The sequence below is a fragment of the Nipponia nippon genome, unplaced genomic scaffold (genome assembly GCF_047370975.1).
Source record: "Nipponia nippon isolate SJK-2023a ecotype South Korea unplaced genomic scaffold, ASM4737097v1 scaffold_37, whole genome shotgun sequence".
NCBI classification, from domain to species: Eukaryota; Metazoa; Chordata; class Aves; order Pelecaniformes; family Threskiornithidae; genus Nipponia; species Nipponia nippon.
The window spans coordinates 2,191,066-2,214,359 of NW_028262355.1; the positions used below are offsets into that span (position 1 = coordinate 2,191,066).

At 41.1% G+C, this 23,294-nt stretch overlaps 1 protein-coding gene across 9 annotated transcripts in view; it reads left to right on the forward strand.

Annotated features, from left to right (window-relative positions):
- WDR7 (WD repeat domain 7) overlaps positions 1-23,294 on the forward strand; it is a 151,496-nt gene that overhangs the window by 7,604 nt on the left and 120,598 nt on the right. For 5 of the 9 annotated variants that reach the window (XR_015707919.1, XM_087772849.1, XM_087772850.1 and 2 more), the window contains 10 exons: positions 7,222-7,393; positions 8,590-8,696; positions 11,898-11,976; positions 12,530-12,704; positions 14,574-14,650; positions 18,604-18,723; positions 18,920-19,065; positions 20,146-20,248; positions 21,276-21,417; positions 21,979-22,227. Coding sequence is in view for 8 of the 9 variants with exons in the window: in XM_087772849.1 (XP_087628975.1) it covers positions 7,235-7,393; positions 8,590-8,696; positions 11,898-11,976; positions 12,530-12,704; positions 14,574-14,650; positions 18,604-18,723; positions 18,920-19,065; positions 20,146-20,248; positions 21,276-21,417; positions 21,979-22,227 (1,357 nt within the window). In the remaining variant the exon portion in view is untranslated. Of the gene's footprint in view, positions 1-7,221; positions 7,394-8,589; positions 8,697-11,897; positions 11,977-12,529; positions 12,705-14,573; positions 14,651-18,603; positions 18,724-18,919; positions 19,066-20,145; positions 20,249-21,275; positions 21,418-21,978; positions 22,228-23,294 lie in introns of those variants that run through there. The other 4 variants (XM_087772852.1, XM_087772854.1, XM_087772855.1 and 1 more) reach the window with 4 other exon arrangements.

Below are 23,294 nucleotides of genomic sequence, written 5' to 3' on the forward strand. Positions count from 1 at the left end.
TGTGAATAGTTTACCATAGCTTACTAGTCCTGAAACTGCTAGTTAGTGTTTAGAGGACTATGGCTTGATAAAGATGTTTATGTGAGTCTTTGATTCAGTATTTAATACGTTGTACTTAAGGAATCAGTTTAATAGGTTTGCTCAAATAGGAATTTATCCCAGACTATGAAATTTGCCTAAATACCAGCTTCTAAGCAGTGCAGTTGAAAGAGTCACTTGACTATTCTACCAGATGAGCATATTATTTTTAATTTTTTTGGATCATTTGCTAATCTAAAGAATCACTCTCCCTTTAAATACAAAGGACATAACTGAGATGTACGTGTATATAACTCTAACTGGATTATATTTTGACGATATAGTGGACCTCGTAACAAAAGCATGAAAAAGGCTGAGGTATGCAGTGCTGTTTTTGCCTTGGTTTTTACAGGGAAAATAAAAATACATAGGACCAGACAGTGGCTAATGTGGTTAGGAGGCTGCTCTCTATCCTTGGGAGGCCATGGTGACGGCGGGGAAGTTCCCGATGACCACGGAAAGTCCTGGATCTGAAATGGCACGCAGGCCGGGGGATGACGGGCTGGGCAGCAGCTCTGCAGAAAAGGAGCTGGGCACCCCGGTAGATCAGAAGCTGTGTCTCCGTGTGGCTAAGAGTTGGGTGCTGGACTGTACTAGCAAGACGGCAGGCAGCAGGTCGAGAAAGGGAAGCGCCGAACAGAGAGGAAGGCTTAGGAGGCTGCAGGGCAGTGCTGCGTGCGGTCTGGGGCTCCCCGCTGCGAGGAGGACGTTGACGTGTTGGAGTGACCTGGTGGAGGGCTGTCGGGGTGGCTCGGCCTTCGTGTCCGCAGTTAGGTAAAGATACAGCTGCAGAAAAATGGAGATCTACGATGCTGTAGTTTGAATGAAATAAGACACACATCTTTATTTTATATTTTTCCAGTCGTCGTGTCTGGCGAAACATGCTCTGCTGGTCTGGACTATTCTGGTACGTCCTCAAAGGGCTGGCAGCTTACGGGTGCGAGTGGCGGTTGTCTGCTGTAGGCGAGGAGCGGAAGAGCCAGCGTTATGTAGAGGCAATATGGGAGACTGTATGGGTTTGGAATACTCAGCGGCACCTCTCAGGGCTGTGGAAAGGGACTGAAGAAGAGGGCCTTTGTGACTCCGAAGAAGTGAGTGGAAATAACTTCCTAAGGCGCTGCAAAAGATAGTAATGCTGTGATTTACATTGCAACTCTCACCTTACGAAAAAGCAAATATGAGGGAGAGAAAAGGTCCATTCTCGTGGGGCAGAGAACGAAAAAGAGAGCCTCCGCTTCTGTCTGGTCTTTTCAGGAAGGTCGTTTCCCACATCCCTGCATCTGTGTATCTATTGTCTCTTTGAGAGAGGTAATTGGAAAGTGAAGCAAAATAAATACAAGTATGCGTTTGTATATATATACACACGCACTCCTACATACGTGCAATAACACAAACTTATTCTTTTATTGGGTGTATGGAGGAAGAAAACGGATTCTGGTACTTGTGAAAGTGATAGAGAAAAACTTAACAATCCCAGTGAAGACAGAGGGACGTTAAGCAGGAAGAACTCTATTTCTGATGTCTCCGTTTTCCAGTTCAAAGTTCCAGTTCCCTTTTCTGCAAAAATAGTTTATTCTAGAGAGGTACAAATAACTAAAACATGGGGTTTCATTTGTAATGATTTACTGCGTGCTTTTCCACCATTTGTCAATGGGACAGTGCTTATTTGCTCCTGTAGTTTGTCATCATCGATGTAAAAAAATTATTGATTGTTTACAGACAATAAGTGAGTTTTGGTTTTTGCAGGGGATGTATTCAGTGTTTGCCAACGATAGCGAAGGGTTGTTCTTTGTAGCCTGAATTCTTCAGCTGTTAAAATGAGCTTGTGGTATTACCTGAAAATGAAGTTTTTAATGAAGGCATTGCGGTACCATAATAAAAAACTAGAAGGAAAGAGGTAGTTTTTCTTTTTGCTCTCTCTCCCAAGGATTGATATTAAATATTCTAAAAATTCTGTTTCTCTTAGATAAAAGTTTTGAAATGTGAATATCTGTATGCCTTTAGAAAGTATTCTGCTGTTAATGTTTTCAGTGCTTTCTCTCACGTTTTTCTGCATGGAAAATATAAAATACTTTAGGTTACTTATATGTGCTAATACCTTTGTATGTTGTAATATCCTCTACGTTCCCTTTGAAAATTCAGTTTAAGTATGTATTTATAGTGTTGTCGATTTTAAAGTGTTTATAAGTACTTTGGAGAAGCATTAAACTGACTGCAAAATTTCAAGGAACAATTTTGTGCCCTGGTAGGAGACCTTCTATATTTATTCAAAAGTGCAGCCCTTTGCATCCCTGAAACAATCAAGTGACATGTAAATACTGCAACTTGGTCCCTGAACTGTGAGCAATAGGAGACGAAAGGAAGGAGAAGAGATTTCTATGGTGCTTATCAGCATTTTTACTCCTAGATTTTTCAGCTCTGAAATTGATTGGATTGCTTTATTAACCATTAAAATTTAGTCCATAGATTACACTGATGATCAAATATCATTTACTGTCATCAAAAAAAAACAAACCTCGGAGGAAGTGTGGTCAAACAGGTACTTTTGAGATCACTGCTAAACCAGTGTGTCTTCTAGTCGGGGCGAGAGGGATGCTCTGTGCGTGTTAGCTGCGGGGCTGGCATCTTTCAGGATTAATCTGGGCACCGGTTTGCATTTCTAGCCCGCAGCAGCAGAGCTGCTGAAGGGAGATTTTTGCAGGTAGCGAGGGAAGAACACTTTGTAAAGAACGTTGTACCTTGATTGGTATCAAGTGCTTTAATATATATATAAAGCAAAGAAATTTCCATCTCTCCCCACCTTTTCCAATCTGTCCTTTGTTTTATTTCGTTACAAAAATTGGGTGGTAAAAGAGTTAAATAGGTATTTTCGTTTGGTTTTGGCGGTTTTTGTTGTTCTTTGATTGCCTTTTTTGTATTGCAGGTGGACACTTTATTTCTGTTTTTCACTATATTTTTATGATTATTTCACTGTAAATCAGGTATTTTTAGAATCGTAGCTCTTTAGTACGGTCACTGTATTCTTTAAAATTTTTTAATGATTTTATGGTTCTGTATTGTGATCAGACAGAACAATTGATCCAGCATTGCATAACAATTAACACTACATTTACAGGCATGGTTTACAACTACTAGTTTCAGTGTAGCTTGTAGCATGTTGCGATAGATTAAATGCTTGATTGTTGGTATTTATTTATACTTGTTTATTGAATAATAGCTCTTAATAAAATGAATAGTTCTTAATAAAGGTAGTCCAACGGGATGCAAGAAATGAGTTGGCATAAAATGGCACTTTGTAGTAAGTGGTATTACTGGTTTTATGATATGGATTTTGTGAGAAACCATGATGCATCTCTCGCTTTTCAGGAGTTTGAGGCTTGGTACGTCCAGCTGGCCCTGTAAGCTGTTTTGCAGTTTGTAATACTTAGCTATTCATGCTTCTGCTCTTGCTGTCTTCCCTTCCCCCATTTTTCCATGTACGTTATCACATTCGATTTCTCTGGCTGCAGACCTTGTTTGCACTAGGAGTATAGGCAGCGTTTGTCAAAATTAATAAAAATCTACTTTCTTGAAGAAACTGCACTGTAATTTTTATGTAGATAAGAGATGATGTTAATTTATGTTGAACTCCACGTAGTGTAGTAAACAATGTTTTGAAATAGAAGGTCTCCGATGCAGAAAGCACTTGTTTAAGTGTGGGAGTCACCACTGGGAATGGCCAGGGTAACGTAAGATCCAACGGTCAAGTTCGTGGTTGGTGCAAGCCAGATCTCTGTGGCTGCCTCTCTTTATATCCAATCCGAGTTTGTCTCAAAGGGGAGACACTGGGCTTTGCACGATAGTTTTCAGTGGAACTGAAGATTATTGAATTAAATTCCCACAACTTCCATGGAAATCTGAAGCTCGTTGTGCTTCCTTTGAAGAAAGGGCCGGCGGGATTGTTTTGCGGTGTGGTGCGTGGCCGTAGCCGGGCAGCGGGTCGGCGTGGCTCCACCAGTTTGCTGGTTCGTTCCTTCTAACCATCGCTGTTGTCTCGTCAGAGTATCATGGGGAACGTTCCCAGAGAGGAACTGGGGTTGTCACGGTGGGGAAGTGGAGTTGCAGTGAACCTGAGTTAGGTTCAGGATGGCCTTTATTTTTCCCTCTCGTAATTCAGAATTTTTTTCCCCTCTTCTGAAGTGCTGTAAAATAGGTTTACATATCTGTAAGCAGATGCAAACATTGCTGGATCGGTCAAACAAGAAGAATGAGTATGTATCTATAGAAAGACAGGAAAACATGCATTTTAAAATATTTCTTCAGTGAATTCTGCCTGTGTTTGATGTGTTTATACTCCTCTAAATCAGAAATTCTGCTCTGGTTTGAGCTGCGGTAAGTTCAGACCATAAACTGCCACAAGATAGTACATGGGAGTGTTTATTTATCTATTTCTCACAACCGTTTCACCTGTTCATTTATCACGAAATGCTCCAAGCAATAACTTTCCATAACTCAAACGTACCACGGCAGAGTAGAGTAACTCCTGCGGCTCTGTTTGAATCCGGAATAAGAGACCGATAAGAAAATGTCAGTCATTCTGACGTCTTTTATCTGCTTCATAGTTACACGTGCCATTTTTCAGTTGTTGCTGAGGCAGTAATAGTAACTGGAATGGATCTTACATATGTCTTACATAAACTTAAGTTACATCTCGATTGTGCTAACGATAAATTGCAGCATTTTTATTTATTAAATGCAGAATATACCTAAAAAGTATACCCAAACCAATCACGAGCTCAGCCGGTTACCTGGAAAGCAAAAGAAAGTCTGCTATTTGCAGTTTCCCGTTCCCGCGCGTGGACTTTCCCGTGTTCCCCGGCCCAGGGCGGGCAGGCCGGCAGCCCCTCGAGCTGCTGCCTGCGTCGGCCCTGGCCCGGCCGCAGGACTGGCAGCGCATCGGCCAGCTCACTGTAAGCAAACTGGGATGCAAGGAAGCCTACGTTATAAAAACAGTTAAGTGGTTGGCAAGCTCCGAATGTTGCTAACAAAAACAGTGGTTTGTTTTGGTGTTTAAATCTTGCGCTAATCCTCCTAACTGTTTTTTATTACTACAACTTGAGTTTCTACAGTGTGTTCTTTCTCTCTGAAGTTATGATTCAAACACCTTTGTTGTTCACCGTTTCCCAGTCACCAAGAAAATTTGGGCTTTGTGACAGATAAAAATTTCTCCATGTTATTTGTGTCAATATATTTTAATATATTAAATGTTGACATGAAGATAGCATTGCATCTATTTCTTTTTGGACAGTGGCCAGAACCCAGTCTGTATGGCAAATGGCAGTGATCAAATCTGCCTTCAGATATTAAATAAGCACATCTAGTGCTACTGTAGTTCCTCAAAATACTTCTGTTTGAGTGGCTAGCCGATTGATTGTTGCTTTGGATTTCAATACAAATTGACTCTTAAAAAAAAAAAAAAAAAGGAAAAAAAGGCATTTTAGAGCCACAGATGAACTTCACAAAACTTGTCAAATCTGCTGAGTCAGCAGGTTTGGCTGAAGTCAGACTGCCGTGCCCCTGAGTTTTACTTGCAGGGCTTTTTTTCTTGTCTTGGGTTTCAGCGGCGTAGCCAGCTCACAGAACAGCACGCTCGCTGCCCGCGGCTGTGCTGTGCCACGCTTCCCCCTCGGTGGGAGCCGAGGCTGGTCCGTGGGGGAGCAGTTCGCTCTGCAGCTTAAAGCTGGCCGGGGTCGGCGGGGCTGGGACCCGGGGTATTGTGGAAACCGGAGAGGGGAGAAGGGGGGGCACTTGTCGCAAAATCGTCAGCATCAGAATGACGGGATTACACGAGACTGTCAGCATTTATGCAGAATAAATGAAAATGCAACCTTTATTGAATGACAGGTGACGCCGCGGGTCCTGCAGTGCTGTAGTGCAGGGGGTCACAGGAATAACTCAGTGCCTACTTGTCAAGACTCGGTCTCTAAATCCCTTCAGTTCTGGTTTGGGATCCGGGATTGGTGGTTGGCAGCGGTGGAGAAAGGAGGGAGGATGAGGGGGCTGCGCTTGCTGTATTTATTCCTTTCCTGGCTTTTTTTAGTTCTAAATAGTGTCGATAATGCTGGTAAGAATTTTTCCCCCTAATACCACATCTTTTGATATTGCGTGTTCCAATTCCTTTTCCCTTATCACCCCCCTAAGCAGCTTTCGCTTGCGTGCGGCTTCGCTTGCGTGCGACTCTGCCTGCCGTGGAAGGCAGGCTATAGAAGTACACCTTTACTTCTATACCAACATTAGGGAGGTGACACTTTGAAAACATTTACCACCAAGGCTTAGAAACCAGAAACAGAAAGGTTCAAAACTAACATGTATCTTTTAATTAGGCTATTTCTATTTTTAATTAGCTTTTATTTGGTTCGTTAGCATCTTAAGCTGTGTGCGCGAGGGGGAATGAACTGTCAGAGTACGAATTAAGGAATGGCATTAACCTTGGAAATGTTTTCCACCTCTAATTTCACCTAATGCGGGATACTAGATGTTCCACCATAAATATAAATTTGAAAAAGCTATGTCAATGCGACACTGTTAGAACAGTATTTTTGAAAAGCGCATAGTCATCTGTAGAAAGCTCCAGAGCCTATTTTTGATTAAAGGTTGTTGCATTTGCAAATGGCAATGAACTCCACTATCGGGCATATAATGGCTGCTGGAGCCCTGGGACTTAAAGCACTTGTTGCTACAAGATTGTTGTAAAAGGAGTGATTTTTGGCAAAAGTGCCTGTGTGCACAGGGAAATGCTGTTGGTACCTATACGTGTAGGGAAATGCCACTTCGAAAAGTATATTTTGCAAAATGTGTAAGAAATCAAAATTGTGATGTTATAATACTACCACAGTTCACTGTATTTTTTCGAGTGACTGTTTAAAGAATGTTGCGTAATCCGTATGCGGAGATGAGCGCGTTCCCTGATGAGAGAAGAGGTGATTGTACTCTGTATTTTATTTGAAGAATGGCATATATAGCGACTATGTTTCTTTTGTATAAAGTGTTTATAAAGTCGCTTCAGACTAATTTTTTAAGTTTTTGTGGGGGTAAGAGTGTGCTAAGTGCAGGAATGGCATACCTGCTGAGATGCAATATTTATTATCTCGATTAAATCGACAGGCGTGAAAGCAAAATGGCAGGAAACAGCCTCGTGCTGCCTATCGTCCTGTGGGGCCGTAAAGCCCCCACGCACTGCATATCCACCCTGCTGCTCATGGAGGACGCGTCAATGATCGTCACGGGATGCCACGATGGACAGATATGTCTCTGGGACCTCTCTTTGGATTTAGAGGTAAGACTAAAGTCTGTATAATCTTAAGTTTTCTTTGTGTTTAAAGTGTGTATCGTTGTTGCCAGAGTGATTTTATTCTTCGATATTATAGTATCCATTCTGGTCTTCAGTTCTTTCTACGCCCTGTTCGCTTGTCCTTTTTTCCTCCCTCTCGTGAGGCCTGGATGTGACACAACATGCTTCCCGGAGTGAATATTTCAAATGAGAAAGAGACGGTTTTGCTCTTGAACTTTGTTGCTGCTCCTGCAGTGAGTTTTTTAAGTAATTACTTCCTCTTTTCTGGAGCTGCTCTAAACTAGTTGTTACTTTCAAGTTTAGCTGCTTAATACTGTTTTGTGGAAAGAGATTCCAGTGATCGGAGGACTGTACTTAGAGAACTTTTTCAGGTTATTATTTTTTTCAACCGTTTTTTTTCCCCGTGAAAACGGAAACAGGAAAAAGGCTAGTAGGAGAGAGAGAAAGGTTGATGATTAATTTTTTATGCCAGTGGCTGCCCTAGAGTTGAAATTTGCAAGTGTCTGTTTTGAATATGATCTTGTAGTTTGCCTTGGTGCAAAGAGTTTTAAACTCTTGGAATGGAATAACAAAACAATCCTTTCTTGTAAAAAAGCAGCATGCTTCAGGAAGAGTTCATACTGAATACCTAAAAATCTCAATGTCTGTGAGTTACCCCATAAATTATGTTCATGTCTGGTATATTTAAAAAGAAAGAACGGGAGAAAGTGACAAGCTCTTTCTAGAAAGGACAAACAAAGGGCAGTTTTCTTTTTTTATCTTTAATCTATGTATGGGCTTTATATAACCTTATTTATGAATATATAGGGTTGTGAACTATACTTGATCGGGGAGGAAACTGTTGTTGCAGTAGAACAGAATTTTTTTCATTCAAGGTGGGCCAAATTCAGCCTATGAGTTAAAATTATCGATAGCATGAGTTTGATGCAAAATGCATTTTTTCACAAATTTGCATTACAGCATTAGGTAGAAACTCTTTTTTCATGTGCTATAGCAGCATTCTGTGTAAACTCAGGATTATATATCTGTCGCTATGCTAATTAAATACGTGTGTGTGTGCATATATATATTAACACATATATTTATATAATACGTAAAATGGAAATCTGGAGTATGTATAGTCTGGTTAAGTAATAGTGCCTATGTTATTTTTACTTCACGTTTTATTTCCCTGATTCTAGATTAATCCCAGAGCTCTGTTGTTTGGTCATACAGCCTCAATTACTTGTTTATCAAAGGCCTCTGCTTCCAGTGAAAAGCAGTATATAGTGAGTGCATCAGAAAGCGGGTGAGTTTCCTGAGGATTTATTAATATGCAGATCTGTTAAATAATGGAAATGGAGGGTAGAGGAGAGATCAGGTTGTTTACGTACACAGTATTTTTTTTTTTTGCTTAATCTAATGTCTGTAGATATTCCAAACGATGGGACTTCTCCACTGTAGATACTGAGCGGGGTGTGAATTTTGGATTCATGGCCTGAGAGGAGCACGGGGAAGCACCCGAGGTCCTGGAGGGTTTCCTCTGTTCTACTGTGGGAGTCGGGGCAGGACACCGCACAGTTGTGTGTGACACAACACGTGGAGCGCTGGATGTGACTTACGTTTGGGTGGACAATGAGATGTGTGATGTTGTTGCCTTCAGTCAAGGCGCTAATATGCTTTCTGTCATCTTTTTGCTTGTGCAAGTTTGTCAGTTCGGTTGACAGTAGGTGCACGTTTTGCTTCTTTTTCTCTGCTTATCCAAGATATGTTTCTTGAGCGAAAGCAAGCTTGACTTGTAGTGGAGCTTGTTGGCAGGAAATGATGCCTAATACATGTTTTAAAACTTGGAAACCTGTCACACAATTTATCTGTCTTTCTGTTGCAGTGTTTTATTTTTGTCCTTAAGAAAAAATATGTCAGCAAATACATTTTATTTTTTAAGAGGTTTTATTTACTAATCAGAGCAACTTTTTGGAGGGTGGAAGGGGGAAGGATTTCTCATGCGATTGACATTAATGGGGATTGCAGTCAGGTAATTTATAAGACAAAAAAAAAAGTCAGAGTATGACTTTTCAATAAAATATACTTTGTACATTCACATTTTAGCCTAGATTTTGGGCTAATTTATTGTAAAGATACACAATTTGATAAATGACAGGTCAAAGCTTTGGGGCTAACTAGTTTCATCGTTTATAACTCACACGTTGTTTCCCCTTCACCTCTTCTCCTTCCCATCCTCTGCCTCAGGCTGAGTACAGGATCTTTAGTAACAGGCTGTCCTCTACTGGGAGAGCACTTTCAGCTGGCTAAATAACTTGTTCTGCTGTGGTTTCAGGCTGTAGCTTTTGCCATCTGCCTGCAGTTCCCCTCCGGTTATGCAGAGCTTTTCCCCCCACGCCCCTGGGCGTTAGTGGCCGTCAGGAGCTGGCGTCCGGGTCAGCACAGCCGGGCTGGCAGCGCAGCTCGGGCAGGACAGGGAAGAGGGCCCAGCTTAAACAGCCTTGCAGAGACAGGGAGCCCCTGCCGAGACAGCTTCCAGCGCTTTCTGAAGAGCTCTTCAAGGCCAGGCAGCAACTCCTCAGAGCCCAGGCCAGCCCCCACGAGTGGGGAGGATGCGTTCCCCATATCCTTGTACCTACACTCCTACTCTGGCTGGCTATATGAAAGTGAGTCCTCGTTACCAGCAAGCAGTTTCTAGGAAATGGGCCATGGTCTTGTTCTTCTGATAGTCATTCGTGAAGGCAGGAGCCTTTTTTCCCCCCAAAACATGAGCCTAGTTTTGGTTCAGGGAGTTGAAGTAACTGCTCTTGCTATCGAGAGTCTAGAATAGCTTCTGAGTCTCTAAGTGGAGGTACAAGCATTTCGGTTATAAATGAATCGTCTTCCTCCATGGACTTGCCTTGAACAAGATGGGTTGCCCTTCACTTCTGTCCTGTGGCAGGCCATTTCATAACACTGCTGATTTTTAGCATCGCTTTCTTGAGTCTTCACAGCCAGGGAGCGCTATATGTATTGAGGTGCCGGTATAGGTTTAAAATGGATTAGCTCTCTTTGCAGACACTATTATTCTGGAATAAAAGAAACTGTTTTGGAAAGGAGTTGTCGTGACTCATCATAATATTCCTTCTTAAACTAGTGGAGACTTTGAACACTCTTAATGTGGGATGCATGTGTAATTTGTTTTTAAAGTATGCCTTTCCGCTTTACCTTTTCAAAGTTTACTTTGAAAAGTTAACCTTCCAACACAGTTGTCTTTCACTAGGCAAAATATTTGACCTGGAAGTCTTTGCAAAGGTATTCCTTCCAGGAGCATCAGTCTGTTCTTGAGGGCTCTTTCAGTCATGTGCAGAACTCACCGTTTGAATGACAAACTTTTCTGCTATGCAGAACAAGCTTATGAAAGGAAAAAGAAGTTTGTGAGTCTGGGGTTTTTTTGTTTGTTTATTTGCTTTGTTTTTTAAAAGGCTGTTTACCAAAAGGTGGGCCTCCAGGCTGAGGCTGGGTTGATCAGCTCTGGTTGAGGAAGAAATTTCTTAACCTCTGCCTATATAAATGTAGCTGGCCAGGTATAGGTCTGTTATGTATCCAAATAAAATAGTTTTTTTTTATCTGGAAAAGGCAGGGAACAATATGACCGAACAACCTTTTAACCTGGAAGTTGAGAGTACAATGTGCCAAAACTTTAGAATATCCATCTTGTAGTGATTACAGTACTAAGCAATCTTTTCCTTTTGGATTTAGAACCAAAATATGTTCTCATTGTGAAATTACGTATCTGGTGTAAAGGGAAAAAAGGTGAGAAAGCAGCTGACGTTCTGTTCTGATTAAATTTTAATATAAAATCTTAAAAGTTCTTTTTCTTTTAAAATACTGTAAATAGGGGAAATAGCTGCTAATTATTACGAATTCATAAAGGAACTGTAATCTTTGCTCATAAGATAAGTCAGAGAAGTATCTACTGGTACTGTTTCTAATTTGTTGTTCAGTGCTCTCAGTTTGGTCTTACAAGTGCCCAAGAGTGCCAGGTGATGGATGCTTCCCCCCCTTACCAGCCCGGGCCTGCCGAGAAACCCGCAGTGTTCCCTGCCATCTGACGCAGCTCTGTGCTCTGTAGTGCTGTTTTCTTCCTCACAAATGCGGAGAAGGCACGCCAATCTTTGGACGACTCGGGGGATGCAGTAGGAGTGTATAATGACTTGAAACATTTGTGAGAGAAGGGAGGAATTCTCAGTTCTGTGCTTGTGTTTACTTCACGTTGGTTGTTTATGATGAACCTTGACATTTTGCTTGTTTCCCCTTATCTGTGTAGGGAAGGAGAGGTTGTGTAGATTCAGATAGAAGGACTGGAAATTCAAGCTGATTTTGAGTTTCCTTTGTCTAAATAGAATTTACGTAGTCACTAACAAATGGTTCAAATGGTGAAGTTTCCCCCAGTGTAAATGGTTTTTAAACCCTTGGAAGACTGAAATATTTTCCATGTAGTTTTAATCTGCCTTTTATATTTTAGGGAGATGTGCCTGTGGGATGTGAATGATGGGAGATGCATAGAGTTTACTAAACTAGCCTGTACACACACTGGCATACAGGTTAGTACTTTGTGTATGTTTCAGAGGCCCTATTCCATATTGCAATGCGTGGATAACTACAGATCAGTTATCAAAGCAAGGCTGTTTTGTTTCTTTTTAAGCTTAATGATGACATTATATACATACTTCGGTATCTCATAAATAGTTTATGCTGTATCATCAAATGCCCTGGAGCTGGAAATATGTTCTGTGCTTCAGCAGTTGAAAAAGTGTGGCATAATTAATGAGAGAGGCTGGAAAGAAAGGAGGAAAGGGAGAACGTGTTTGGAGGAGCACTGCCAGGGGAGGTGGGAGCGTGAGGATGACCTTAGCAGGGAAGGCGGAGGCAGGCTCCTGTCAGCTCCAGGAGCTGGGTGTGCGGGGTAAGGATTGCCTTGGGAAGGTAACAGGAGAACGGGGGCCTCGAAGAAAGCTCCCCTCATCAGTGCAGAGTAGTAGTTTTTAAACAAATAGGCGTTAGAATATATTTATGAAATTATGATTTTGATTAAAAATGAAGTAGCCAATGTCTCGCATGGCGTATAATTTCTGTATTTTGTTAATATCCATTTAGTTCTATCAGTTTACAGTTGGGACTCAGCGTGAAGGGAGGCTGCTATGCCATGGACATTATCCAGAAATTCTTGTTGTGGATGCTACCAGCCTTGAAGTTCTTTATTCTTTATTATCCAAGATATCTCCCGACTGGATCAGCTCCATGACTATCATTCGATCCAACAGAACACAAGGTAATTATTTTTGTTGCTTTTATGATGGCTTTGCCTCCCTGTAAGAGAAACACTGTTTCCAGCTTTTTCAAGAAGCTGGGGAGGAACTAGGATGTTATTTCTCGTGACCTTGGGCAACACCCCGCAAGCACTAGCCTTTTGGGAAAGCAAAGCATACACAGTTGTTTCTAGTCCCTGAAAAAGAGGCTAGTTTCATGTCTGCGCAGTATTGTCTCTGCTGCCGTTCCATCAAATGGGAGTTTTGGCTCTGGCTAAAATGTAACTGCTTTCTCATGAACAGAACCTAAAATCTACCCAAAGCACTCTGTGTGTGTGCGCTTGGCGGGAGCCAGGCTCACCTGGTAAACAGGTTCAGCTCTGTCATCTGCAGTGCGTGCGTGTGCTGAAACCTGAAGGACAAGGAACCTTCCTACAGGAAGAGTGATTTTTTTTTTTTTGAATAAAAGCGTATTCCACTAGAGTGATAACTTGGTTTCTCTTTGAGAATTGAGAAAGAGTTCTGGAGAGCACTCTGACAGCAAGACCCTGGAAGCTGGCACAAGACTGGAGGAAGGGTTGCAAGCGCTCTAAATGCTAAGGCTGTCATCTGCGTTACTAACATGACGTGTAGTATACGTTGAGATCATTTGGCAAGCTATACATCATAATTTTTGACAAGATATGTATGTACTAGGAGTATTTCTTGTGATTAGTAGCTTTACAAAAAGCACTGTCATAACATTTTCAAAGCTATTATTGCAGGAAATGTGTTTAAGGAGTGTGCTGATTAAAGTACACAATAGGATTAAAAAACCTGAAGACTGTAGAGGGAGGAACTTCTAAAAGTGATGACAGTCAGTTTAGCGGAGAGGTATGTGAGTAGGCTCGTGTTCGGTGGTGGATTAGTTGACATGGTTTGAAGTGATAGCTGTCCACACATCTGTTTTGCTCTGCTAGTTCGTGTTAATTCGCTAGGCTTTAAATTCTGGCAGCTGAGGCGGAGAGGTGTCTCATTCGGGTTTTCCTGCTGTGGAGGCTGTAATTCCTAAGAGGTTTGGGGAACACTAAGGAAGAAGATCCTGACAAAAGGAGAGACTTTTCTCTTGAGTTAAGGCTGACGGCAGTTGTAAACTGAGTGGTCCCAAAGTCCTGGAGTGGGAAAGCTCAATTGCTGTCCCCACAACATCTAAGTTGCTGGAACAACTGGAAGTGAACTCTGGTATTAAGTGTTTCCCGATACTGCCTTTAATTTTATTTCCTGTTTTGTAGTCGTTTTTATATTGTAATCAAGAAGTTACCCCTTGGATTTTGGTCTGACACCAGACTTGTCTGGTAGAAACAGGAGTGTCTAGAAAGTTTGACTAGTGCTTGATATACTTCAGTTTTTGTGAAGGTAATAACTCTAATGGAGTAATTTTGCAGAGATGCCCTTTGGGAACCCGCAGCGAAGAGATGCTTGGGCAGCTGTACAACTAGAGTAAGCTTCCCATTAAACCTCAGCGTCCTCGCAGGCTGCTGTGGACAGACAGCTAGGCGTAAGCAACAAATCTCCCCTTGCCTGTGGGGAGAGTGATGGGACAACCCACGATGTCTGATAGCAATACTAGAAACAACCGTGGCTTCCCTTCCTCCCATGTAATTTGAGCCCTGAGTATTAATTGAGAGATGTAAACACAAACCCATGAGATCTCTGTGTGTGTGTGCATGTGTGCTTCTGGAATACCACTTTGCAAATAAACATTTGATTTTGAAGCAAACACTTCAGGAATGTTTTGATAAACTTTTAACGTTGAGGTACTCTCAGTGTATTTTTGTACTCAGATATGCACAAGTGTGCAACAAAATGAAGACGTCCTTGTACTTATCATCCTAATGCTTGTTTTCCCCCAGAGGATACTGTTGTAGCAGTTTCGGTGACTGGCATCCTGAAAGTATGGATAATAACCTCTGAAGTTAGTCGGATGCAGGTAAACAAAGGCTTCTGAATTAATGATATTTCCTGTTGTGATGAAGGGGGAACTTCTATTAATGCTGTTTCCTGTTCTTCCAGCTACCTAATGATATTAGGTGTTTTTCCTCTTTGCCATTTGAAAATCAATTTTGTTAATTTTGCTTTACTGATTCTTCAAGTTACCAGCAGAACTCCTAATCTTTCTGATGTTTGACTCTGAGAACTTATTTCAAAATTATAGAATCATAGAATCTTTAAGGTTGGAAAAGACCCTTAAGATCATCGAGTCCAACCGTTAACCGAGCACTGCCAAGCCCACCACTAAACCATGTCCCTAAGCACCACGTCTCCCTGGCTTTTAAATCCCTCCAGGGATGGGGACTCAGCCCCTGCCCTGGGCAGCCTGGGCCAGGGCCTGACAGCCCTTTCGGGGAAGAAGTTTTTCCTAATATCCAACCTAACCCTGCCCTGGCGCAGCTTGAGGCCGTTCCCTCTCGTCCCATCGCTTGTTCCTTGGGAGCAGAGACCGACCCCCCCCCGGCTCCAGCCTCCTTTCAGGCGGTTGCAGAGAGCGATGAGGGCTCCCCTCAGCCTCCTCTTCTCCAGGCTGAGCCCCCCCAGCTCCCCCAGCCGCTCCTCCCCAGCCTTGGGCTCCAGCCCCTGCCCCAGCCTCGCTGCCCTGCTCTGGCCACGCTCCAGCCCCTCCATGGCCGCCTTGGGGTGAGGGGCCCAGCGCTGAGCACAGCATTCGAGGGGCGGCCTCACCAGTGCCCAGCACAGGGGGATGATCCCTGCTCTGGTCCTGCTGGCCACACTATTCCTGATACAAGCCAGGATGCCATTGGCCCTCTTGGCCACCTGGGCACACTGCTGGCTCATGTTCAGGCGGCTGTCGACCAGCACCCCCAGGTCCTTTCCCGCCGGGCAGCTCCCAGCCGCTCCTCCCCACGTCTGCCGCGCTGCCTGGGGTTGTTGTGCCCCAAGTGCAGGACCTGGCCCTGAGCCTTGTTGAATTTCAAAATTAAAAGTAGGATAATCTCCAATTTCTACAAATCTTTTTTTTTGTTATTTGTACCATGTAACGATTTGTGTTAATATACAAATGTTCTTGTTAATACACAAATATTTGTCTTTTAATTTTTCCCTCTCTAAAAGTCCTATTCTTTCATTAAGTCATCTTGTACTACATTCCATAGGAGTTTTGATTTCCAGAGGGAATTTTTTAGCAAAGATTATTACAGTGATGTTTAACTTTCCAAACTGATACAGATGCTGTACTGCATGCATAACTTTATTCAGTACAGGCAAAACTTTTATATGCAAGAGCTTGCAGTATAAGGACTCATTAGTTGAAAGAGATGATGCTAATAAATACACGTTTACTCTCTATAGTATCGATAGAAGAAATAAGTCACAGAGTTAAAGCTTGCCCTCGACTGCATAGGAAGTGTGTGTCTTTTAATATGGTGGTGGCATTATAGAAGAGACTTTGTCACAAGACTTCATTTTTTTTTAAGATTAAGTTCTCCAGTAAAATTTCTTATGCTCTTAAAAGATCGGTACCTAACTTTAAAAAAGTTTTCATTATAGTTTTATTATCTCATACTATATTACTATTATTATTATTAAATATAGTATTGAATTTTATTTAGTATTAAAATTTATTATTAAAGGTAGTGTTTTCTTTGAGAAAGATAAGTGAGATGTGGAGATGCCTGAAGGGTTTGCTGAGCAGAGAATCCAGTGTTTAGGAATATTCACTATTAGGGATAATCTACGGCGCGCTCTGTTATTTGGCAGTTCCTGCCTTCCTGCGTACTAATGAATAAAAGTCCTAGAGGAGGTTTGTTATGCACCTCATAGACCTCTGGCAAATCAGCTATTCACAGAAACTTCTTGTAAAAGATATATGTCACTATAGATGCTTGGCAACTATGGAAGAATAACCTTATGAATATAAATGAGCTGGTTTTTGATGAACTTGTTTGTTTCCAGAATAGTTGTAATGCAAAAGCAGCACAGTTTGCATTAGCTTGGAAGACCAATATAATGGAATTCCTTGCTTCTGACCCCAGCAGGGGACAGAGGCGGTATTCATGGTTTTTTGTTTCATAGTTTCAAACTTGATGAAATTATGTTTGCTCTCAAAGCATTTTCTGAAAACCTTTGTTATGCTGCTGGTAATGTTTTAGCTAACATCACGGGTAACAGTTACGCTTTAAAAAAAAAGAAAAAGGCAGCTGTGAGCAGTGAAGAGTATTGGCTGTTACGAATGTAAGAAACACAGAGGTAACTGAACAGGAGCTTGTCACAGTCTAGTCTATTTGGGATGGGGGGAGCCTTGGAAGAATGACACGTGAGCTGAATCTGCTTAGTTTCAGCTGACTCTCTGGACGCAAGGTAATTCATTGACAGTGATGATACTAAATAGGCACCACTAATCTGTCCAGCTGGGGAATTTGTTAGACTTAAGTGACGAAAGAGGATACCACATGCTCTTGCAGATCTTCTTATGAGGAATAATAGAATAAGAACTGCTACAAGTGTTTGGTTTTTCCTTAGAAGTTGGCCATCTGGCGTCTTACGAGACTGCATAGTCCCTTTTCCATCATGTGGTCTCTGTCACATTCCTAAGTTCAATTTGAGCAAGAAAAAAAATCAGCTGGGTATTTTCTTGTTGTCTGATTTCCATCTGTATGTTGTTCTGTGTAGAGACTCTCGGATTTAGACACTGGTTGCTGTCACACTGTCACACCACTTAAATGGTTCCTGTGTAGGACAGAATGCTTATTTCCCATCTCGAAGATGAGGAAATAATATTTCAGGAAAATACTATCTTGCCGGAGAGATCTGTAACAGGGTAAGGAGTTGTGATCTAGGACATCCGAGTCCTCGCTTCTGCCTTAATTGCCTGGCTATCCCGATTTGCTCTGCCCTGCCTCCGTAAGGTTGTGTTTTACAAAAGTGAAGAGCCCTGTGAAATTGGTTGAAGTGACTGGCATTGCAGACAGGTCTTTCTGTAAGTCTCCTGTTTATACCCGCGGCAGGGTATCTGCAGCCTTCTGTTGAATCACCCAAGTTTTTACAACTGCAAGCCAAGCTTTTCAGATGATGAATGCCGTGGCTGTCCCTCCTTCCTTCAAGGTATCCCCAGTCAGAGTGAAGTCAGTGAAAGTGAGGATTAGCTTGGGAGCTAGCCTGTGTGTGTTCTGGGTCTGGACAGACTAGCAGTGACCGCCCTCGGTGCCACCAGAAGAGCAAGTTTTGCTTTGAGGTGGGCCTGGATTCATCACTGATGTGACAGATCAGCCTGATACTCAGCGGAGGGTGTTCAGCCAAATGGTGGAGATCCTGTGCTATTTGATAGTGCTAAATTGAATCTTAGAACAACATGGTCAGCAGTGACTGAATCTTAACTTCTGGCCAAGGGTCGGTCTACAGCTGAAAACTTTGAGATGTGATCACGCTAGTGGACGTGACATGAGGAAGGGAACGGCCCGTGTATTCAGCAGTTCAGCTCTTCGGCTTTGCTGGCGTGCTAGTCAGTACTTGCGCCTGATTATGGCTATATACGTATGCTCTCTAAGCAAAAGTGATAACCTCCCGTTAGCGTCATTTTTGTCTGTCTCTATGAGCCAATTTCTTCCTTATCACTTCTTCAGTTCTGCTTTTCTGCACATTTGCTACTCTTGTACTTGTGACAAAGTCTGCAGACTTGGCTATCACAGGAAAGTTGGTATTCAAGGTACGATATACCCATAGGAGTATCAAAATAAAACATAAGTGTTTGTTTCAGTTAAAATTTACAGAAACATTGACAAGCTCATAACTTGAGCAAATTTAAAACCATCAAGAAATCTTTTTTGAAGATGTTTGTTGTTACAGAAGGTGATATGGCTCTATTTAATTTCAGATTTATAATTTTAAATAAAAGGCTGTTAATTTGATGTTGGTTTTGTTTGTTTTTAGGATACCACACCCGTATTTGAAGAGGAGTCAAAACCTATTTATTGTCAAAACTGTCAAAGCATTTCTTTCTGTGCGTTTACCCAGCGGTCGTTGTTGGTAGTGTGTTCCAAATACTGGAGGGTAAGGCAAGCTAGCTGCACAACACCTGGCTGCTTTTCACTGTAGAAGCTGATTTAATTAAATTGCCAGTGAGACATTTAGATCAAGATGCTCTAAGTCCTTTTAATGTGTCTATATTGAAACCGAAATTAGCTGCTGTCTGGGCATTTTAATCTGTAATTGGTTAATGATAACAGACTGTTCTGTTTCTTTTCAGGTTTTTGATGCTGGAGATTATTCCCTCTTATGTTCAGTCCCTAGTGAAAACGATCAGACCTGGACTGGTGGCGACTTTGTGTCAGCTGATAAAGTGATTGTATGGACGGAAGATGGACAAAGTTTCATATATAAATTACCAGCCAGGTAGTCAACAATGAAATACTCCATTTATTTATTTTGTGAGATAAAAAAAGGAGCAACTTTGAAGAAATGTTGAGTATCTCTGGCTTTTATTTTGCTACAAAATCATACGGATGTAGCAGAAACCAGTATTCCATGAGCGTATTTTAAAGTCTGCGTCCCCTAAATGTATCCTGTTGAAGCAATGCTCAGTAATTTAATTGCCTCGACCAAGACTGCTACGCTATTTTCTGATATTACACTCTTTTTCACGTCCTAATGGAGCTGTGTGATGGGAAGAGGTGCATTTTGCTGTTGAACAAGTGTCATAAATTAAAATAAAATATAATTTAAATATTTCCTTAACCAGGTCCAAATACGGAAGAAATAAGATTTTGCTATATGGAGACAACGTAAATGATGATCGTATTATTGTAACAGAGTATTCTTTCAGCCCATTAAGGGAAGGCACGAACAGTTGAGTTTGTGCACGTAAATGTGAAAACATAAAATTAATTTTAAATTAGGTATCAAAGAGGTTCAATAAATGTAGAATGACAAAAGTAAAATAAAAAACTTTTCTTCTGACATCTTTGTGACATGCAAACATCCCTTTGCTCTGGGTAGAGATACAGTTTTATCTTGGACATCCTTGGATGTTCTCACATAAATCAGGCGAGAAGTCCTTTCCTGCCCTTTTATGTGATCAGCGCATGAGGATGCGAGCAGATCTATCTGGTGATCTGTCGGAGGAGTCCTTGGGTTTGGTGCGTTTTGGTCCTGAGTGTGAGGCCAGATGTGTTTACGTCCCAAGCGGACCTAAAGCCAGGCTACCTTCATTCTTTTTTCCTTCAGTGCTGGCTGGGGGGGGGGGGGGAACGGAGCTGGACACATTTGGAGCAGTTGTTAATTGATGAAGCATACCCTGTGCATTAAAATTAGGGTAATGATCTGCTATACACTGTAGTAACAATTGGAAAAAAAGTAACGTTTAAGGGCTTGGGGGTTGGTTTTGCTTAGTATTATTTAGTTAGCTAGTGATGTAGTAATCACTCTCTAGTAATACAAGGAATTTTATTTCTTTCTTTTTGTTCTTAAACCCAGCTGTCTACCAGCTAGCGATTCATTTCGCAGAGATGTGGGGAAAGCAGTAGAAAATTTAATTCCGCCTTTATTGTACAGCGTGTTGGACAGAGCAGATAAACAGGTAAAATGTATTTCTCTGAAGTTTCTTTTATGGACTGCGTTTCTCTTTTAGAGAGTTGAAGCACGCATACATCATGACCAGTTCTCCTCTTTCTAAGTAGACCTTTAGGATTTCTTCTTTTCCTAGAGAAAGTGGATAGATGCAATTTCCCTGCCGTTTTGTTTGGTTCTTGTTGGGTTTCAAATAAGTGCAGAGGTTAGTCTCTGGTCAAGTGAATCTTCATTCCTGTGTACGAACAGTTTATTATTCATCAGTGCCTGGAGAACCAGAAGTCAAGTTGTGACGTGCATGATGATTAGGCAGTAACCGAGCAAGAGCTTTTAGAATCACAACTTTGAATTTGAAAGCTTAAATCCTTGCAAAGTAAAGAAAATCAAATTTTGTAGGCCAATGTTCTCTTTGAGCTATACTTCATTTTTATATTGTACTGTGAACTGTATCTGCCGTAAACTAATATATCTACAACTGCTGTGTGATATATCTAGTACTTACACTACTAGGTGTAGGTAACTGCCTGATTTACAAATGCTGTTACTACAAGACTATTGTAGGAATTTTTTTTTTATCTTAACCATTTAATCTGTTGCCAAATTTGGACACTGAGACATATTTTTTTTTTTCTTTATGTTGTCAATCAATACAAAAACTGTTTTGCTTCTGTTGTGGACCATGTTCCTTACTGAGTAGTGTAACTTCAGCTCACCATTGCAGTTAGAATGCTAACAATTTTAGAATACACACACACACATATATGAAGTATTCTACATATGAATATGTTTAGAACAAACCCAAATATATATAAAAATCTTTTTTCTTCTTCCCTAAACCTGTGACTTGTTTTGTAACTAACAACAATTTCTTCTGATCTGTATTGCTGGATTTATTCGTTCTCCTGTAAGAAAGATAAAGTAGCTAGTTTTTTGTCCTGCTTTTAAAAGGTACGGTGGATTATGTGGGGAAAGCAAATTTTGAGGTTAGTACATGGTTTGCATGTGTTCTGAAGTTGTTCATTTATTTTCTTTAACAGCTACTAATATGTCCTCCAGTCACTCGATTCTTCTGTGGACATAGGGAATTTTCCTATAAGCTGTTAATCCAAGGAGACTCTTCAGGGAGACTGTGCATTTGGAGTGTGCCTGATACTCTTGAACAACAAGATGGTGCAAAAGGTATTCTTAATTAACAGTCTTGTCGCCAAGTCTTTTAATGGGCATCTGTTTCTCTTGTTTTATCTTTTGTTGCTGGATAAAGCGCTGCTACTTTTCCTACAGATCCATGAAGTTTGTTTTTTTTTTTTTTTAATTGTTAGCTTTTTGCAAGAGTTATAGTAACTTAATTTTTTCATACATGATCAAAATCTTAATACCTGAAAAATATTCAGAGTAAATTAACTGCTTTATTCCAACTACTAGCTATGGTCATTGCTGTCTGCCTGTGTAACTTCCCCTTGTAGCTTAGATCGTGTTCTTTTCCAGTTCTCACATATATTGTTTCCATGTGTTGCTGTAGCTTCGCTCAAGTAGTCAGTAAATTAATCTCCAGTATGTACCTTTTACTTTGTTCAAAGTGTTGTAACATACTGTATTTAAACTTTTGAGATCTTCTCAGAAAAGCATTCCTAATTTCCGTTCTCGGGAGTTTTTTGGTGGTGGTTTTTTGTTCTTTAAATCCTCCTCCCACCTCACCCCTTCCTTTTTTTTTTTTTTTTTCTTTCTTTTCTTTTTAAACAGGACTGCAAACAACAACTTCAATATCCCTCCAGGAAGCTTTTGATAAACTCACTCCTCGCCCTGCTGGGATTATAGACCAACTAAGCTTAATACCAAACATCAATGAACCACTGAAAGTTACAGCCAGTGTCTATATCCCCGCACATGGGCGTTTGGTTTGCGGTCGTGAAGACGGAAGCATTGTTATTGTGCCAGCAACGCAAACTGCTATAGTTCAGCTGCTGCAAGGAGAGCACATGCTTAGGAGAGGTATGCAAATAAGCTTTGGGAAAGCACGGTTGGATTACAGTGTGCGCCTGTCACGAGGTGTACTGAAGTAAGAAATAGTTTCACGAAGCGAGCATGAAGTCATTTTACAGGTAGAAATCATATAACCGTTTTCTTAACAATTCTGATGTTCTATTATGTAATGAGAAACCTAAGTAATTCATTAACTGCGGCCAGCTGCATCAACTTTTGTGGGGGGGGTCCCTTCCCTGGAAAGCCTTGGCTGTTTCTCTTGGGTTTTTGAGATGCAGTAGCAACGATATGGCCGGGGACATCTCCTGTCTCCCTTCCAGTGTTGCTCTGGGCACTGGGGTATCAGTGTGCCTGGGGAGATCTTGGGAAAATAATGAATCTGAAAGAGAATTCCTCTTTGTGTATCCTGTAGTTAGTCGAGTGTTACACGCTGTTGTACATTTTGGTTCCAGAATTTTTAATACTTTTGTGATCACAGTCGCAGAACAAATATTTGGGTTTTGATTTTTTACAAATCCTGATCAATGAAAAAGACATGTAAATATTTTTCTGTGAATATACATATGAGCTTGTCAGTTGTATACAAGGCTGTTGGTTGGACTGTTTCCTTTATATAGCTGGTTTACTTCATATGACTTTATACAAAAATGATTTTTTTTCTTAATGTGAAGTTGAGTTGCCTCAAAGTTGATATATTATTCTGCAAATAAGCATTGGTGATTCTTGCCCTCGTCAAAATACGGAAGTGCCTGTGCGTATTCTACGTAAGGTTTGCTGTGCTCGCTAGAAAACGTAATCACATAGAGGAAAAAAGTTCAACTGTATCATGCAGGTATTGCATAGAATACTTGTTTCTGGTATTTATTTGGCCCATTTTGTCAAATTTGCCATCTAAAAAGACAGTTTTTCTAAGCATCTTTTGCAATAGTTAACTCACTCTCATTCTGACCTTTTAACTAATGTATTTGATCTCGGTGAGCAGAAGACTCGCCATTCTCGCTCTGTGTTCACACAAATTATTTTCCTTTGTAAATTTAAATGTGATGTCATTAACCTATTCTGCACAAGCACCAAAT